We start from the raw sequence: 20,970 nt of genomic DNA on the forward strand, positions 1-20,970 counted from the left end.
GGAGAGTGTCTTACGCTGCGGGAAGCGGAGCCGTGCCCCGGGTGCGTCACCGCGTCACAACGCACTATGTCGCTCTTGTTCTCATCGCTGCCGCCAGCGGCCCGGTGCCCTTCCCCCGGCGCGTCCTGTCCCGGGCTCCCTCCCGCGCTCGGAGCGACTCGCCCGCGTCGCCTTCGCTTAGTGCACTTTTTACGTCGCGGCTCGGCTGACGGAAGGTGACCCGCAGGACAGCGGCGTTCCGCAGACGCGGAGCTCCTGCGCCGGGGAGGGCCTCGTTTGCTATTCCGCTCTGGCGGCGCGCGTTGCGTTTTCGGTCCCGTGGAAATGGGGAATTTAATTTCAATCTTTCGCCGACATTGAAGCCCATTTGCCTCGGGTTAGGTGGAAGGTGAAATTCTATGAAATTACATTATGTCCATCAATTGAGTTTATTTTATTTATTGCATTTCTTTTTTTTTTAAATGTGAGAGCACTTGTGGTCCTGAGGCCTTTCCTAGTGACATGTTGGTACTCACAATCGTGTAAGAGCATAATGGCAGCATGTAACTCAACCACCGATCACCCCCCCCCCCCCCATCCCCGGTCCCGTTCAGCTACTGTAAATGGATTCCAATTCATTGTAACTACTGCCATTGCTTGAAGAGCTGCTTCCATACTGTGATAAGTTGTGTAGACTGTGGACGGAACACTGGGCAGTGGCTGGCAGAACCACAGATATTGTACGGTGCCAGAAAAACGGCCTCGCAGTGCAATTATGTACAAAAGTAAGCCTTCATCCTGTGTTTCGTTGGGTCAGCAGTTTGCTTAATTTTTTAAAATTTTATTTTATCTTTTTTTTTTTTTCTTTTTTTGGACGTGTATAAATATCCGTTACCTGTTTTGTGAAGAATGACTGCTCAATGTTTAAGTACCTAAATTATTTATAAATGTAGTGTCCTGGTAGAGGAAATTAAGCTCCATGTTCTTGCTGTTGGAAAAAATGTTGAGATGTGATTGTACCGCCACCTAGTGGACCAGAGTTGTTACGTCAGTGTTTTAATCTTACTGGCTGCAGTGAAAATGTGTGCAAGTGTTTTATTTAAAAACATAATAAATGACAAGAAAAATGACTTCTCTTGCTTTCAAATCGTTCCTAACCAGATTTTTCCGTTGAAATAGGTTTTTTTTTTTTTTTTTAATTTAATTGTTTTTGTAATGTAATTATTGGATTATCGATCGATGAAATAATCGAGGCGGAAACGATTTGGATGCCCGGCATTTCTAGATGTACAGATGAGTCGTCGCACAAAGTATAGTCTCTGAGAAGAATTTGGCCCAGAATCAAGGTTAATTAAATTTTGCAGCGCGCCCTCGCTTTGAGACATCAACCGAAATATTTTGTACGTGGAAAAAGTGAGAAACCAAAGCACGCCCAAGGCGCCTTCACTTCAATTGTACATAGATTTGTTTTTCCCAGTGGCTCCTTTCACTTCTCATTCTCCCTGGGAGAACTAGGTTCACATCGGAGAAGTGGCGCAGATGAGCGAGAGGCAGATGGCAGCGTCTGTGTATTCGTTTCGGTATTTACCATGTAAATTGCACTTTACCGTGCCCTCTCTTACCCGGAGGACAATGTGACGAAATACACACCGTTGCAAGGAAATGACTATAAATATTCAACGAGAAAGTTGTGGCCAGGCAGCTGTTTTTCGAGGACTCGCAGTGCTGCCTGTTGTCGTAACAGGTCGCGGATGTTGCCGTGTCCATTCGACTCATTTTGTCGAGGTCCGCGGGGCTCTCCCGACTCCGAAGGCCCACGTTTCCTCCGACGATGGGACACGGACACACACTGAAGCCACCTGTCCTGAGCGGGGTCACGGCAAGGCGGAGCCTAACCCGGCAACACGGGGCGTGGGACTGGAGGGGATGCACCCAGGATGGGACACCAGTCTGTCGCAAGGCACCCCCAGCAGGACTCGAACCCTAGACACACCACACCACCGCGTCCCCCTCCCCAACAAAACTGATTTTGGAAAATAGCGGCAACCTTTCCAGCAGGCTGGGAATCCGCGCGAGAACCTTTTCTGGACTTTGAGAGTAGAGTGCAGTATAGAAGTATAAGTGTGCAGAAGGGCCCGGCTGACTTCAGTCAAGTCTTCCTCAAGGCCAATTTCTTTTTTTTTTTTTAATTGAAATTAATTCTGACTTTTTCTTTATTGCAATTATTATCTAAAGTGACATCCTAATTGGCCCAAGTACTTAGATTTATCTGATGCTTTTCTCCAGAGATTACAATGTTAAGGTTACAACCCATTTATTTACCCATTTATACAGCTGGGTAATTTTACTGGAGCAATTCAGGGTAAGTACCTTGCTCAAGGGTACTGCAGGTGGGATTCAAACTTGCAACCTTCGGTCCAAAGGCAGTATGTTTAACCACTACACTAGCAACTGCGAGGTACTTAACGCTTTATATAAAGCAATTCAGGGTAAGGACCTTGAACAGATGTCGACTGGAGTGGGGTGCGAACCAGTATCCTTCATAGTACAGGTGTGTGCCCTTAAGCACTATACTACCCTCCCCCCCACCAGTTGTGCGAGATGTACCAGGAATTGACGAAGACCGTTTTCCCCCTTTAAACGGTTCCGTTCTAAGCCATTGCTCATTGCAACTGAAAGAAAAGCTCCGCTCATTAACTAAACACAAAATGTTTCGCTTATGAATCTGTGCACCTCTACTTCGTAGTTTTAAGAAGTTAAAAACGAAAGACACAATGTCAGTACAAGATCATGTTTTAATTTTTAAATTTTTTCTTTTACATGGAAGAACCGTGAGAGCGCGGCAATTAAACTGCAGCCATTCAGTTTAGCAGAGATGCAGCAGAGATGGAGAACATTCCAGAAACATTCTAACAAAGTTGGGAATTTGTTTACACTCTCTCACCCTCACTATTGGTAACTGCATCTCTAAGTCTGCAGTCTGGGTCTGGAGTTTATCCCAGAAGCACAGGGTGCTAGGCTACCCATGATGCACTCCGATGGGTTAACTTTATTGAAATGACATCATCTTCATCCTCAGATATTTCTCTATTTCAATATATAAGGCTTCTCAAAAATTATGTGCATTTTAGTTGTTCTGCTCACCCTTCAGGAGAATCCAGAAGTATCCAGAAGTGTCCAGAAGTAACATTTTGAACACTTGACCTAAATCACCATTTCCCAAAAACCCTTGTTTAACCAAAAATAATACATTGCCAATGTCTATTTACCGCCATCATAATCTAATAATACAGAACATGTTTTACATGATAGTGTGTATACATTTTTGAGACACCAGGTGTATGTCCAGTACATACAGTAACTTACAAGGGTAAGTTTGTATATTAAGATCCTTACAATTATTTACCCATTTATACAGCGCGGTACTTAACGCCGGAGCAGTTGAGCGTCAGTATTTTACTCAATGTTACTACAGCAGAGCATGGATTTGTGGTACGAACCCTTCCCGCTACTCCATCTGCTGCCCCATGTACCACATATGTTACCACTATTGACACATCTTGAGAGAGATTCACCATTAAGGTTCAAGAACTGCACATGCGTGTCCCATTTATTGTACACACCCCACTGGATATGGTATACTGGAGTAAATTCGCTACGGTCGTACCTTCGGCTGCCACAGGAAGCTGCCAAGTCTTGATTTAAAATCTGGGCTTCCTTCCTTGCAGGATAAATTGATTATAAATTTTATTATTAAAAGCCTTGATGATATCTGAGATGACTTGTCTAGAGATAGTTGATGACAATGTTTTTCAGGGGAAAGACTGATGTAACCAGTCGAAGGCCACGGTAACTCAAACCTCCTGGAGGTCGCCTTTAAATTCTCTTAAAACTGGGATAAAATCAAGCTTCTGTAAACCCTTTGTAGAGTTTTACTTTTTATTTTCTCATTTTTTTAATTGATTTCTTTTCAAATGAATTAGCTAACCATAAGAAGAAAGAAGACGTAATAAATCTAAGCGGTACGCTGTTCACAAAAGAAACAATCGCTGCTAATCGCTTATGTTCCCCGCCAGCTGTCTTCAACACCCACATAAATTTATCAATAATAGAAAAAAGTTGTACGCAGAGCAGAACCCACTGAAAGAGAGGATTTCTTGCCATTCGGTCCGAAACATCTTAAACAGTAGGCTGCGCTCCGCACTAGACCCTCTGCTTCCATAATTCATCCAGTCAGTGCTTCAGCCATAATTAATGAAAGGCTCAGCGAGAACAAAAAGCAGCACGTGCCCAGGTCCAGGAGGAGCAGTGCTGAAAAGCCACGTTCCAGAGCAGTGGGGACGAACCCTGACCGTCGCAAGCCGGAGGTGTGCTTGCTTTGTACGGCCAGCAGGTGGCGTATTGGTTAGAGCTGCTGCCTTTGGACTCAGAGATCGCACTGCTGCAGTACTGTTGTACTAGGTACTGACCCCTACTGACTGATGAATTAATAATTCTTTTGTTTTGTATAGACCCAAGAATGAAAAACAAATACAAAAGATCTAACATACGAAAATGAGTAAATAAAAGGAAAAGGAATGAAGCCGTATTGAGACGGCATGATGTACCCCCCTTTAGCCTTGTGCCCAACACTTCCAGGATAGGCTCCGGACCCCTGCAACGCTGACCAGGACAAGCGCTTAATGAAGATGGATGGATGGATGGATGGATGATGGAGGAACAATCAACATCTCCTGCACGTCATAGTCCTCTTGTAACAGCACAGCGTGTCGTCTTCACCTTATGCCAGTGGTTCCTCCACCCGAAGGCCAAACCCCAGCCGTGGATGAGGGCAGGTGAAGCCATCCATGGTGCCTACTGCCATGTCTTGTGTTCACCAGACGGACATTTCTCAGAGGACACTGGACCAGAGAAAGGCCTGTCACACATTGAACCTGTGGCAGGTGGGACAGATGCATTATGGAACATCCAGAATCACGCTGACGTTGTTCATATTGCTGAGTAGGGCTCCCAGATTTCAATAAACTTTTTCATATTTAGTCATATGTAGTCATATTTGAAACATATGAAAATCAACCATATTCATGTTGTTAGTGATCTTCTCATTTTGACTGTGTGATTCAAGGGGCACCGTGGTAGAAAAAGCCACGTCAGTTAGGGTTAGGCCGCCCCCCCAATCCCAGAATGCATCGCACCTGTTCTGCAACATACAGAAGGGCTGCAGGCTATCAATGTGCCCTAGTGTGGTAATGAGTATCGTGTCTGTCTTACCACACTTTACCATGCACTCTAAGATAAAACAAACTGTAGGTTCTCTGGCATTTTCCAGCTGATCATTTTATACATTTACTGAAGAAGAAAGGTCTGTTTCTTGTACTTGAGTTATTCGTACAGTACATTCAGCATATTGCAGCGCTTATTTATTCCATCTCATGACTTATTCATAGTAACACTTAGCAGTTTTAAATCTTCTGTATTCCAAAGTATTACAGCAGGAGTTAGAAAAGTAATTGCCCTGAACCCAGTACAGCACCCGTCACAGTGCTGGGTCTTGACCCAAGGACTCCTGGGTCCTGGGTCCATCCCTACCCTGCTTTGGAATCTCACCCCACTAGCAGTAGCTGGAGCTGGTGGGTTCCGCAGTTTCCTTTAGCCTCAGCAAACTCCTCTGATTCCCTTGTTCTGCACATATCGGTAACTGTGTGCTCATTTTCAGGGGAGTGTGACGTTGTGCGGTGAGGGCGCACCTGTGTCATGCCCCTGCGCTGTAGCGAACCGTGCAGACCAAGGAATGCACGAGGACCGCATCCAGGCCGACAGCCAGAACCTGTTCTTCATTCCTGTTCCGGCTTGGCAAACAGAAGAAAATCCATGGTTATATTTTGAGCTGGGGTACAGCGTAGGATGTGTGTGTTCAACAGAAATCTCAGAATAATGCACTTATATTTCATGGATTATATCTGTATAAAAATATGCTGACATTTATATGGTACTTTCCATACCCTATAACACCCACTCCCTTTTCTTAACCACTTTTTCTGGTCAGGGTCACAGCAGTCCAGAGCCTATCCCAGAATTACTGGGTGCAAGGGTGGGTGGGGTCCATCCTGAACTGAGCACCCATCTCATACGGGGTAGCCACGCACGCATACACACGCTATGGACAATTTTAACTGTTCAGTTCACCTGAACTGCATGTCTTTAGAATGTGGGAGGAAACCAGAGCACCTGGAGGAAACCCACGCAGATACAAGGGGAACATTCAAATTCCACGCAGACCGGAGTCGAACCTATACCCAAACAGCCTCGGTGCTGCGACGCGACAGCGCAACCTGCTGCACCACCATGCCGCTGTACCTTATGACACCTATTAAAATACTTCGCTGTGCCCATCATTGCGACCCTGCAGATCCTTCTACTGCTGCACTGCTTTGCGATTCTGATATGTTAGCCTTGAAGGTCCTGTAAATATCTCCATCACGAGCACACCACCGCATGCGCTGCTCTCCGTGGCTGACGAGTCCCATAGCTGTAGAACAGCGCTGGAAACCCAAAAGGGAGCTTACCACGTCATGACAACTTGTGTGGTCAACAGGAAGTTGAACGTGGTTGTTTTTATGAGCAGGATTCTGAGGGCCAAGATGATCACAGCATCGGTCTGTGTCTGTACATCTGAAACACATTTTCATACATTTTTTCACAGTCCCCCACATGCACCCTGCTTTTCAGAAGAGATATTAACTATACACTAAAACATTAGCTGTGTAACTATGCAGGATATGTAGAACTATGTAGAATATATGTAATAACAACTAGTAATAAGTTCTTACTGATAGTAACATAGTAACAGTTATAATTATAGTAAGAATTAATATGCTATTACTATTACTAATAGTATTACTACTACTAATAATAATAATAAGTTCTTACTAATAATAAGTTGTTATTAATATGCTATTCTTAATAGTAACTCGTAATATTAAATTATTACTAATGGTAACTAATAATATCTTCTTACTGCTAGTGATTATAGACTCTCCTTTGATAGTTTCAGTATCCTGCTGCTGAAAGCATTCTTCTATTTCTGTATGTTCAAAAAAATTAAAAAGAAATTTACCATCGTACACTTTGCTTTGACCTTCAAGACAGGTAGTGTCAGAGTCCTCTCCTAAAATGCAGCACGACATATTTTCGGACCCAGAATTGCCATGTTGGACATTTCAGTTCTTCGTAAACCTACATTGCTGTAACTGAACGTGCGCGATAGTGAACTGACCGGTTACTTACTTGCCACATCTATGTAGCGCGTACTTTTGCGGTTGCCCGGGCCCCTGTAGCTCACCAAGCACACAAAGGATTCCCACTCGTGCGAGGCGACCGAGATGACAGACGTGGCGCTGCGGGAGCCGTCCTCGTCCCGCGCCAAGCCGTAACCCGCCTGCCTGGGCTCCCCCGTGCGGCCGGAGAGCCAGAGCACCTCGACGTCACCGTCCCGCAGGTCGCTGACCACGCACACCAGGACGGTCCTGCTCCCGTCCTCTCCGGGCAGGTGGAGCACAGGAGCTGCTGTGGCGAAGACGTCCGCCTCCGCTGCCGCTGTACACAAACAAACACACACACACACGTACACGCACAATGTACAAAGAAAGGTCAGCGGCATCTCTGGACAAACACGCATACTGGTGCGTTGGCAGCTACAGTGTTGCTTGAAAGTATGTGAACCCTATAGTGATGGCTATTATTCTTAAAGAAAATATTAAACTCAATAAAATCTAAAGTTAAATCGTAAAATGAATAAATGGTTATGATTTACACACCTGATTCTATTTACCTACTAGGTTTAACCAACGCAACTAGGGGTTCGCTTATTTTTGTACCTGTTGTACCTGTCCTACTACGCACTAAACCAACAGCCAGAATTGCTTCTCATTAGGTAAGGATTTTGTGGTGAAACTAAGGGACGCAAGCGGTTCGCCCACTTTCAAGCAGCGCTTTACCTTGGTATGAAGCCCACATTCCAGCAAGAGGCACATTTCTCAGGAACGTGTACTTACATGTCACGAAATGCACTGTCAGGAAGCAGAATATCATTGTGCTTCTCTGCGCTCTTTCTCCGAGCCGAACGTCTCAAACGAGAGCTTATGAGGTCTCCACCGCATGAACTGAAGCCCGCCCCTGTCTCACAGCACATCTTCTGCAGGCAACCTGCCAAAACCTGGAGACAGTTAAACCGACAGACACGAAAACCGCCGTGATCGAGTAAAAGTGAGCGTGGTTACTGATATGATCATAACTATTGTTCCTATTGCTTTCTGTTCACTTTGTTAATATTTATCTGCGGTCTCATGTCATACGAGTTGAACAATAAAATGATCGATCAATGAAACCATCCAAACTCTTCCTGCAGTGATTATGAAGAGGTTCGGGCCTCTTATGAAGTCTGATGTGTCTTTCAGGACCTTGTGAAAACACAAGTGCTGTTTAAGAGAAGTTCATAAAGAAAACAGACCAGCAATGGACTGGTGTACCATCTAAGGGGTACCCTGCTTTATACCGTATTCTATGGGGAGAGGATCCAGATTATCGTGACCCTGCCCTGGACATGCAGTAAATGATAGCAGATGTGCAGCACGGCAGCACGTTTTAGGCGGCACGGTGGCACCGCGTGCAGCGCTGCCGTCTCGCAGCGCCTGGGTGGTGTGAAAGGACATGGGTTCGACCCCTGCTCAATCTGTGTGGAGTTTGCATGTTCTCCCCGTGTCTGTGTGGATTTCCTCCGGGTGCTCTGGTTTCCTCCCACAGTCCAAAGACATGCTGTCCAGGTTCCCCCATAGTGTGTGAGTGACAGAGAGAGAGTGTGTTCCACTGATGTATGGATGAGTGACCCATTGTAAGTAGTGTATCTAGCAGTGTAAGTCACCTTGGTGAATTAAGGTGTGTGGGCTGAGAGCACTACATAGTATCCATTGGAAATCACTTTGGAGAAAAGCATCTGCTAAATAAATAAATGTAGATGCAAGGATGGAATAAAGAAAGGAGACAGTTGATCTGTACTATTCAAGTCAGCTTTTAGAGGGTTGTCTGAAATAATATTTTAATTGTACTGAGCTGAACACAGTAAGTCGCTTTGCAGAAAGGTGACAGCAAAATGAATAGGGGTAATGAGGGTAAAGGCACTGTGTGCATGTCTAGGGCAGTCAACCACACACACACACATTTTCAGAACCGCTTGTCCCACACGGGGTCACAGAGCCTACCTGGCAACACAGGGCGTAAGGCCAGAGGGGGAGGGGACACACCCAGGATGGGACGCCAGTCCGTCGCAAGGCACCCCAAGCAGGACTCGAACCCCAGACCCACCGTACAGCAGGACTGCAGTCCAACCCACTGCGCCACCGCACCCCCAGCAGTCAACCAAATACATCTAAAAGAGGCTCAAACGTTAAACTCCCCAGAAAATAATTACATTTTCCACCAGCTGTGAAGTGCTTTTGGGAAATGTCAGCAGTCAGTGGTGTGAAATGAGCTGAAAACTTTAGTTTCTACAACCAGGTGGAGAGGGTGCTGATAGCTGGTATTTACTGTTTGTTTATTACTGCATTTAATTTATATCTGGGGGTTCATCTCACAGGATTACCGTGGTAAGAAGGATTTTGGGTGACCTAAAAGAGACACAACTGTGTACGATGCAAACATATTCAAAAAAGTGGAACTGCAGAGAGGTCGGGAGTTTCTGAAGGAGCGCACGCAGGGTGCAGGACACCTGTGACACACCTGCTCCAGTGTGGACAGCTCGGAGGGAAGGTGCTGATGGTGTGCGATTGGGCTCTTTGAAGAGGAGTCGCTCTCTCTGTGAGGTCTTGTTGCCCGGCAACAGTACGCACCTGCTCAGACAGGGGCAGTTATTCCAAGCAGCACCTGGCACTCTGAGAGCTGCTACTCAAAACACTTTTGAGAAATGCATGTTAATTTTCCATCTTTCGTGCCTTCGGTTTATTTAGTGCAAACAAATGCATCTGCTGCCTTTTGAAGAGTGATCTGAACTGAAGGCATTTTCAGAGCGAGATCAGTCCGTGTGTGAATGTTAAGAATCGTACTGTTAATTTTTGGTTTGAGGATTATCCTGTTTTAATGATCGCAAGCAGAATGAACTGAAGACAAACACAAAATATGTCTAATGACACATGCATGATGTCGCAAGCATGTAAATCCAGGACAGAGCTACAGTTCATTGCAGGGAAATCGCACACACACTGCTATGCAATGCAATGTCATAATCTAAAAGCAATTTAAAACAGCATGTTTCGGAATGCAGTAATTTACTAGAGTACGTGCAGCAGTATAATCACAATGCAGGGGCTGCACACACACTCCAAACAGACAGAGCTTCAAGATTCAAGCAAACAACCCTGGAAGTGGATGAACACCTCACCACCTGCTGATCCATCCACCATACTGCCCAGATTTCAACACAGCTAAATTAAGAAAAAAAAAGAAATATTAACATTTTTTTAGAACCATTCAAATGTTTTTTTTTTATGATTATTCAAGTTTTTCGCTGCCCATAATTTCTCAAAAAAACACAAAATTTAACTACAGCATCGGATCATCAGATTCCTTTGCCAGAACTTTTCTGGGACAATTTGTCATGTGCGAAGATAAAAATGGGTGTGAAGTTGGCTGAAACGGTTCCAACTGAGATCCTAGCTCAAGATACAACCAGTTAGCTTCTGGGTTCTTCTTTTATTCAACCTTTCTAACTATATATCAAACCCCATATGCCACAAAAACGAGTATTCCACTCTTTTATTCCGCAGTTACAGAATAACCGTGACATGCGAAGCTTGATTCCAGCCAAATGAGTTAGTAACCCTCATTTAAGCAACAAAATAATAGACTATACATTTCTTCCAAGTGCAAAAGAGCTTTTTCATGCAACCCAGAGAGTTAAAAACAGGTCTAAACGTAGCACCTCTGACATAGCAGCCTGAGCCCCACCATTTGTTCTCGCTGCCTTTTGTTTTTTTTTTTGCCGCGGGACACAGAGCGCCTTTCTGCTTCCATCTGCATATAGAACAGAGACGGCAGCTCGGGGAGGCAGCAGCTGCGCACCAGGGAACTCTGGGTAGCCTACATGAAACAGAAAATGAAAGCGAAGCGAAGCGGAGCGCAGCGGGGGAGCAGCCGAGGCCTAAATGATGCAGCCGATGTGAAGGTAAATATGTCCTCCGCTACGTGTGCCTCAAAGCACGGGGCAGCGCTGTGTTCTGCTTGCTCGCTGTCTGAACTCTGGTCCCGAATCGCTCGTTGCGCTTCCGAGTTTTCCTCACTGCATTTCTCACCATGCACGTGAAGCTACGAGTGGGCTTAGCTTCCTGTTAGTGTTTACAAGATCGGCAGTGGAATGAATGAATGAACGTTTCTCCGCGTGGCGCTACGCTAGCGTTTAGCGAGTCGAGCTAAACGCGGCCTTCTCTTTCGTCAACAGCGAGCCCACGAACGTATCGTATGCATGCTGACCTTGTGCTCGTGTGACCTATACGCTGAGCATTTGCTCGCAGGAGGGATTAAGTCTGAATGTACTGCTCTATTTCCCCCCTGTGGGTAGGCTAAAGGTTGCGCAGCTGTCTTTTATGCTGTGGCTGATTCGCTGTGCTTTTCAGGTTAGGCAAAGAACAGTTTTATTTGTTGCAGAGACTAAGCTAAAGCAAAAAACATGAGCGTGTATTCTAAATGAAAGACAGGTCTGACTCATCTGTTCATACAATTTCTGTTGCTTCCCCCCCCCCCCCTTAGGTTTAGATCTGCATTATTCCCAGACGCGCGCAGTATGGTAACGGCAGCTGCATAGGACCATCAAATCTGCGCCAAACAATCAGTCTCATTAACATGCTTTAAAGTCAGTTGTTTTGAAGATGATTCCCCTCATTTTACTTATTTTGCCTTATTTATGCATTGAAATGGGCCTTGCCTTTAACTCCAAAGATACTGTTATGGCGAAGACCCATATGGCATCTAATGGCCTTCCCTTCCCATGGAGCAAGCTAAGGCTGCCAAACTATGTGATCCCCATCCACTATCACCTGCTCATCCATCCCAACCTGACCACGCTCAGCTTCACGGGGTCGGCCAAGATTGAGATCGACGTAAAGAATGACACCAACTGGATCGTCTTGCACAGCAAGAATCTCACAATCACCATGGCGACTATTCTGGATGAAAGCGAAGCCTATCAGTCAGAGAAGATCCTACCTGTGCTGGAGTACCCGCTTCATGAGCAGATTGCCATCTTCTCCCCAAAAATACTGATCGCAGGGGAGAAGTACTTCCTGCATCTTGAATTTGCAGCTCCCTTAGCTGATGGTTTCTTTGGCTTCTACAAAAGTTCCTACAAAACCAAAACAGGAGAAACAAGGTACTGTCATTTCCAAATCAATGATTACATATAGTAATTGTATTCTTATAATAACTCACAAAAATTCTGCTGTACTTTTCTTCTTGGGAGGGGCGGTGTTGGTGCGGTTAGTGCAGTTTACTGGACATGCAATATTTTTCTAACATGTTTGCTTTTGTACATTTTTTTTTTCTGCTGCCCTGCACAGGATACTGGCATCCACACACTTCGAGCCCACCTTTGCGCGCATGGCCTTCCCATGTTTTGATGAGCCGAATTTCAAGGCCAACTACTCTGTTCGAATCAGGAGGAGTCAAAAACATGTGGCTCTCTCCAACATGCCAATAGTACGTAGACACTTGCCTCTGCATTTACACCAGGTTAAACCTGAATTTTGATTTTGTCATGGTCTATAATAAGACAGTATGACATTTTTAGAACTTCCCAAATGCTCAGTAACTATCAAATGTTTAAAAGTATGTGAGCATCTCTTCATGGTGAATATTAGCCACAGGTGAGTTATGCTAGCACTGAAGATTGTGTCTAAGGAACGTGTCTCCTTTTGGTTTCTCTGGCAGGAGCAAACAATCTCTCTTGGAGACGGCCTGCTGGAGGACCACTTTGAAGCTAGTGTGCGGATGAGCACATACCTTGTGGCCTTTGTCGTGTGTGACTTCAGGTCTGTCAGTGGGAGGACCTCTACTGGAATTGATGTACGTTCCACTCATCTGTTTTCTTTTATACCAAATGCACTTTCTTTTTTAAAGGATTATGTGACAAATCGGCCAGTCGGCATGCTGAGTGGGAAAGGTTCAGAACCATGGAGCTGACATGAAACATTAATGCAGGTCATTAAATCGTTACTTCTTGAACTAAGGTGGTTCTGTTTCCCCTACTCTAGAGCTGTTTACCCTATTCTGACCCTGTTTTCCCCACACTGACTCTTTTCTCTGATTGTAGGTGTCTGTGTACGCCATTCCAGAAAAGTGGCATCAGACCCATTATGCCCTTGAAGCTGCAATCAAGCTTCTGGAGTTCTATGAAAAATACTTCAACATCTACTATCCCCTCCCAAAGCAAGGTATTCACATCGCTTTTTACACATTTACATCTTTTTAAGGATTTTTTTTAACTTCATCTTGGAAACTACATTGATAAAGTGATTCTAAAAGGTTCTGAGTAATAAAAACAAACTTCTGTTGATGATTATTTAAAATGGTATATGCTCTTCTATCAAAAAGCTACAAAGGTGTTAGTGTTAGCTTTTTCTACCATTTAATAAAAACAATTGAATAGCTTTCAGAGATGATACACTGGTAATAAATTTAACTCTGTCTCTCCCTTCTCACCTTGTTGGCAGATCTGATCGCTATCCCTGATTTCCAGTCGGGTGCAATGGAGAACTGGGGTCTGACTACCTACCGTGAGACCTCCCTCCTGTTCGATCCTGTTACCTCATCTGCTTCTGACAAGCTGTGGGTGACACTGGTGATTGCCCATGAACTAGCACACCAGGTAGGAAGTGTATAATCTCTTTCGGGTTTTTTAAGCGAGCAACTCATTTTCCTACCTTTTCCTGCTAATGAAAACTGCATAACTCAAACTCAGACTTCACGGTAAGTATTCTTCAGAGAAAATGCTATTTGTTTACCGTTATACTTTGTTTCCTCCTTCCTCCAGTGGTTTGGTAATCTGGTGACTATGGAATGGTGGAATGACATCTGGCTAAATGAAGGGTTTGCCAGATACATGGAAATTGTCTCTGTTGATGCTACCTTTCCAGAGATGAAGGCGGTATGTTCTATCAGGGCGATAGTAAACATGTTTATTATTCCTCTAATCGTAAGAAGTTGGAATTTTCCATTTTTGAGACATATTTCAGATTGCTACAGGTTAACTTTGTCATTGAACACTGGTCACAGTCTTATATATATATGAAAGAAGATGTTTTTCCTGAAGCCATAAGCATGACGCATATCTATTTCTCAGGAGGAGCATTTGTTGGACACCTGCTTTGTCGCCATTGGCCGTGATTCCTTGAACTCCTCGCGGCCGATCTCCTGTGAGGCAGAGAACCCCACTCAAATAAAGGAGATGTTTGACACTGTGTCTTATGAAAAGGTGGGACACTGCATCAAGTCAGCAACTTCAAAATGAAAGCTTCGGTGCTCTTATTTATGTGCTGAAATAGTTTGCCTTAGGAATTGATTTAATATTTTTTGTAATTTTTAAAGAGGGGGTGCAGTGGCGCAGTGGGCTGGACCACAGTCCTGCTGTCCGGTGGGTCTGGGGTTCAAGTCCCGCTTGGGATGCCTTGCGATGGACTGGCGTCCCGTCCTGGGTGTGTTCCCTCCCCCTCTGGCCTTACGCCCCTGTGTTCCCGGGTAGGCTCCGGTTCCCCGTCACCCCGTATGGGACAAGCGGTTCTGAAAATGTGTGTGTGTGTGTGTGTGTGTGTGTGTGTGTGTGTAATTTTTAAAAGGTCATTAAAAGTCTTACAGCTATCACAGGAGTTCATCCTGGCACCTTATGCACAATGACATTAGTTCTGTGTCAAATGGAATTTGATGACTGTTTGTCTCCCGTTTGGTCTCTCAGGGAGCCTGCATCCTGCACATGCTCAGACATTTCCTGACCGATGACGTCTTCCAGAGCGGCATTGTCCGTTACCTGAGGAGGTTCAGCTACAGAAATGCCAAGAATGAGAACCTGTGGGACAGCTTAGCTAATGTACTCATCCAGTCCCTGCTCTCACTCAACACATCCTGCTGTGTTCGCCTTGACACGTTGTCCACATGTGTAAAAGTCTGTCGTTTTGCTCATCTTTAGACATGCAGCGATGACGATTTTACTTTAGGGGAGTTCTGCTACAGCCGCCAGCAAGCGTCCAAGAACGCCGTGAGTGAACCTTTGTGCTTTATGTTAACATTCGCGGTTCATGGTAATAACAATGAAGTACATGCTGATGAAGGAGTTTGGACCCATCAAGTTTGGCTTTTCTGTGTCGGTGATGCATGGCTCAGAATGTTGAGTTGTACCACTGAGCTGTGGACAAGTGCCAGCTGCAAAGCCATGCTTTAAGACCCATTAATCGGCGGTGTTGTGCTGTAGTACCGATACACTGGGGAGCACTGGGATCTGAAGGCCATGATGAACACCTGGACCTTGCAGAAGGGCATCCCCTTGGTCACCGTGCAGCAGCAGGGCTCGGTGCTGAAACTAAGACAGGAACGCTTTCTGAAGACTGTCCAACCCAGCGACCCCTCCTGGCAGTCCCTGCAACATGGGTAAGAGGAGCCAGGCACCCTTCCTTGGGTTTACTGCTTGCTGTCAGACACTGTGTTTGCATCACTGGTGTCACTTGAAATGCGCTGTATAGAAGGGCTTTGCAAACCATGATAATGTATAAGCCTATCATATACTGCCTTCCAGATATCTTTGGCACGTTCCCTTGACATACATGACAAGCAGCTCTGGAAATGTGGTCAGACATTTATTGGAAACCAAGTCAGGTATGCAAAGTTCCCTTATTTATGTAGTTGCTGAGCACTTCAGGCTGTGTGGGTCTGAATACAGGTTATAGCAGAGTGCAGGTCATGTGTCATGCGGGACATGATGGCTGAAAATTTGTACATCCAAAACCCACTTCCTAAGAGTCCAGCATCTATCAGTGTGATGTTTGGCAGAAGCTAATGATGCTGCAGCAAGTTATTGGTGAAATTTATTTTGTCATTTGTAATTTTGCAGCCTTTTTCTTTTACATCACTGCCAGTCTTTGATCCTGTAAATCTATATGTATCATCTATGTTATGCTGTTATGATATATATCATAACTTGTTATATATGTATGTAAAAGGATGTAAAAGAAAATGCATACATAAAGTATATGTGTATATATGTGTGTGTGTGTGTGTGTGTGTGTGTGTATATATATGTATGTATGTATATACAGTGTCAATATGCATACACACTTTTAAGGTATCTAAATGGTAGTTTTTCTTTCAGACACCATTGAACTGCCTGAGGATGTCACTTGGGTGAAGTTTAACACAGACATGAATGGATACTACATAATCCACTATGAGGGAGATGGGTGGGACACGCTAATAAACCTCATGAAAGACAACCACACTGCCCTAAGTTACAAGGACAGAGCCAATCTCATCCACAATGCTTTTCAGCTGGTCACGTGAGTGCTGACAACTTGAGTGGTTCACTGTGTGTTGGTGACAGGCATCTGAGATACAGACATGCTGGGCTTTTTTGAATAAATTATGAAATATGCAGGTTTTTGCTTATGTAATCCATGCAGACCAGGCAAACACAATTGGAACATGTCTGACAAGATTTCCGTACACATTTTTTTCATTATTTGCTTTTTACGCTGTTTGAATTAAACATGATAGCTTTGCACAGGTTATTCATCTTAATGTTATGTTAATTTTTTTTTGCTTTTCACTAATCAAAGAAAATCCCTAGACTAACAGTTTGTCACTGGGTCACAGTTATATAAAAACAGATATATTATACTGTAATTATATTATGAACACATCCAAATATATACCACAAGGACAAAGAACTGCAATACTTGAGAAGTGTGATCAACTGTCACAGTCTAAAAATCCCACTGTTCAGAATTCATGAGTTGTCATACAGATTAATTTTATTTTCTTTTGACAAAAGAAAATTCATTCTTTGAGTGATCCATATGTTGTTTTTACGGAAGGAATGTCTGGAATGGATCACAACAAAAAATATTACTACTGAATTATTACACTAAAGGAAATTGACACCACAGGTCCCAATAACAGCTACAAATAAGGGGAACATCTGATAATGCAGTTTGGACCCACAGGTTTGAATTCCACCTTCAGGTGTAGTACCCTTGAACAAGGTACTTACCCTGAATTGCTCCAGTAAAATTACGCACCTATATAAATGGGTAAATCACTGTAAGCTGCTTTGGAGAAATGCATCACCTAAATGAGAAAATGTTATGCAAGATTGAAATTCGTTGTGTGAATGATTATTTCAACATTTTGAAAACCTCATGCTTTTAATCGAATTTTCAACAGAGACACAGCCAGTGTGTGTGTGTGTGTGTGAACCAGAACACGTGACCCAGTGAAGAAGAAAAAGGGAGATTGGGAGAGAGGAAAACAGAGCGATTAAGAGAAAAGTCTATGATAAGTCTTAATTAGTAAAATGATCTGTCATGTGTCCAGTGCAGGATACTTGTCTCTGGACAAAGCCCTGGATCTGATGGGGTACCTGGAGTACGAGACTCATAATGTGCCTCTGCTACAAGGCATTGGGTACCTGGAAACATTTTACAAGATGGTGGAGAAGAGGAACATTACTGATGTATCCCAAAACCTCAAAGTACGGTTGGCACACGTCTTCACTTAATAACTGTAAATATGTAGTGGAAAAAGAACTAGACTCATGACCAGCAGGGAGGCATTGTTGTTGTGTTCAACTGCTGTACAATCTAATTTATTAAAGTCAGTAGTGCCCTTGGAGGAAAAAAAAAGCACTTGACCTGAACGGTTTAAAGTAATGTATTTTTCAACTTAAATTTTAGGTAAAAGTCTCTGCTGAACAAATTAATTCTGAAGTTCCTTAATCTGAAACAGAATTCATAATTCACAATTCACCTGAACTTGAATAAATACCTGGACGCAGATTTAACTTTTCCTTTGCTCTCGTAAAACAGGCCTACATTCTGCAGTACTTTCGAGCCGTGTTCACCAAGCAGACATGGAGCGACGATGGGTCCATCTCGGACCGTCGACTGCGCTCCGAGATCCTTTCACTGGCTTGTGAGCTTCACCACACGCCTTGCCTTGAGAAGGCAAACAGTCTGTTTAACGACTGGATGAAGTCAAATGGCACCATCAGGTCTGTACATCTGAGAACATTGTGAATAGGGGAAATCATATGTTGCGGTAATATAGCAGATATTTATGTTAATGTTACTTGCAAATCTGTTCATAAACAATTTAATACATAGTATTCATTCAGTCTGAATGAAAATCCCAAGGGTTTTATTCATTCATACAAACAGGCAAGGGCAAGCGGTTAATGAAAATGGAAGGATAGGATGGATGGATGGATGGATTAGGAGAATTATTTAATTCTTTATTATTTTGTGATACTCATCCTTCTGATAAAGATATTTTTTTACTACTTTAGTGATTCTTGGTGAATGAGACTGTCAAGCTGGGCAGTTACTGACAGTTTCATAGTCTCTTTGGCAAATGAACACGCTAAACCATTGCTGTTCAGTGAAGTGCTGTTTATTTTTAAGAAATGATAACATGAAACTCTGGTATACATTTTTATCTTTTATTTGCTCATTTGTTTTGTGAACTCTCTCAAACCATTTATTAAAGGCCGCTCCTTTGTAAAACTGTTCATTCATCATTCATTAAGGTCTGCCCATTAGATAAATAAAGAGAGGTATTTCTGAGGTATCCTGGTATGCTTCGGTTTGTTTAACCCATGGTTCCTTTTTTATTTGCACAGTTTACCTACAGATGTGGCTGAAACTGTTTATTCAGTTGGGGCTCAGAGGAATGAAGGCTGGACCTTTCTTTTGGAAAAGTATTGCCACTCCTTGTCCGGAGCAGAGAAAAGCAAAATCCTGGGGGCCTTATCTAGCAGCAAAGACTTAGATAAACTGTCAAGGTGTCTGAAATTCTGCTTTTATTCAAATATTACTTGGGATGATCCTGGACAATATGCCTGAAGTGCTAGAAATGCTCTAATTGTTGACAAGTATGTCTTAATGGCAGATTGCTGGACCTTGGCATGGAGGGAACTGTGATCAGGACGCAAGACCTTTCAACGTTAATTTACTGTGTGGCCAGAAATCCAGCAGGTCGTTTCCTCGCGTGGGAATTTGTGAAAAGAAACTGGCATGCTCTAGTGGAGAAGTACGTGTAAAAATCTTCAGTCCTGTCAAAAATTTCACATAACATCAACGTTGAGCCTACCCTATGCAAAGCTACTTATACAGGGAAAGACAGAATTCAATATAATGATAATTCCATTAAAGAAGAAAAATCTGTGAACTGTAGTTTACTTAACTGCTGATTGGGATGAGGCTCCTTTTCCGTAAGTGTTCAATCTGAATATGGGTACAGGAGGATCACTGCCTGTTCAGTCTCACTTAGACCAGGTGTCACACCTGCTAATTATTATTCTCTTCTCATCTTCTATCCTACAGATTTGAGCTGGGATCATTCTGCATAAGGAGTATAATAATAGGCACCACAGCTCAGTTTTCATCTAAAGAAGAGCTTAACGAGGTTAGTTGTCACCACTTCCCTGTTGCTGGTGATGGGAAACTGACTTGTATTTTAATTCTGGTGTACATTTACACAGTGTTTTCACATGTGAAATGAATCATGTGTTTGATACAGGCCGTATTACTGTACAAACAAAGACCGAGTGCTGAATGGAAAACATCATGGTGTTAAATTCCAATTCAGGCACCCAATAGTCATTTCCTTGCTATTTTAGGTCAAGGCTTTTTTTGACTCCATAAAGGAGCAATCCTCCCAGCTGAGGGTCACGCAGGTCGCACTGGAGAATGTGCAGAAGAACATTCTGTGGTTGGAGAGGAACCTGGAGACCCTGAGGACCTGGCTGCAGAAACATATTTACTAAGGATCAGACAGGATCAAAACATGACCACCAGCCAGAGGCGGGAAACACATGCACTGCTGAGAGCTGAGAGCACTCCGTCATACAAACTTAACGGAATACCGGGAACAGCTGTGATTCATAGATGTCTGTGGGCTTTTCTAGTACATAACGGACTACAATCATCCAGAGTATTTTTACTTTTCTGTAATTTTACAGTATTACAAAGGGCTGTAATTATAGCTGTATTTCAATGTCATTTACCTAGCTTTTAAATCACTGGACTGGATAAACAATTGAAAATGATTTCCTTATGAGGCTTGATGTCAGTAATGGTAGAACTCATAGGTGTATTAATATTTCTGGGATAATTTTTTGACAATATTTTATAGAATCAGCTGAAACCGGATATGCAATGGCTTGCTTGATTGTTTCTTTTTTCAGATAGCAAGGTTTAAGTTTTTTGTACCGTGTGTGTTGTTTCAAATTCTATATTAAAGTGTGTGTGTGTGTGTGTGTGTGTGTGTGTGTGTTGATACAACTTCATAAATTAATATGGTGCTGGGTAATTATTTGAAGGGTCTGAGGAACACATGAAAAATAAAAAATAAATTCCAAATTATTATGGATACATCAAAGGCTTATTATAGGCTTATTTTAGGCATGTAATTCTCTTTACTTCCTCTAAAATTTATAATGCTTTAGTTCAGAATGAAATGCCACTGCGAGCGATATCTATCAAGCCCATAATCTGGATCTCAGTGTGCTGTAGAGATGACTGCCTTTGGGGAGACCTGTCTCTATGGGAATTTAATTTAATTCTTCCTAGATGCTTTCATTCCACATCTTGCATAGCAGACACATTGAAAAAATACGACAGATAGCTTATAATTTTATTTATAGCTACATTTGAATAAAACCATTAGTAAAAATCAGAAACGGCTTTT

At 43.3% G+C, this 20,970-nt stretch overlaps 1 protein-coding gene across 1 annotated transcript; it reads left to right on the top strand.

Moving 5' to 3' along the window:
* Positions 1-11,004: 11,004 nt before the first annotated feature.
* Positions 11,005-20,610, top strand: LOC108938656 (endoplasmic reticulum aminopeptidase 2-like). Its single transcript, XM_018759461.2, has 19 exons — positions 11,005-11,194; positions 11,776-12,394; positions 12,582-12,720; positions 12,952-13,086; positions 13,334-13,454; positions 13,734-13,888; positions 14,054-14,167; positions 14,363-14,494; positions 14,972-15,103; positions 15,203-15,271; positions 15,485-15,660; positions 15,806-15,885; positions 16,379-16,562; positions 17,599-17,755; positions 18,090-18,274; positions 18,902-19,063; positions 19,171-19,311; positions 19,605-19,686; positions 19,901-20,610. The coding sequence occupies exons 2-19, from the start codon at positions 11,895-11,897 to the stop codon at positions 20,045-20,047; spliced, it is 2,811 nt and encodes a 936-aa protein (XP_018614977.2). The 5' UTR covers positions 11,005-11,194; positions 11,776-11,894; the 3' UTR covers positions 20,048-20,610.
* The last annotated feature ends 360 nt before the right edge of the window (positions 20,611-20,970 follow it).

This window comes from Scleropages formosus, chromosome 17 (genome assembly GCF_900964775.1).
Source record: "Scleropages formosus chromosome 17, fSclFor1.1, whole genome shotgun sequence".
NCBI lineage: Eukaryota > Metazoa > Chordata > Actinopteri > Osteoglossiformes > Osteoglossidae > Scleropages > Scleropages formosus.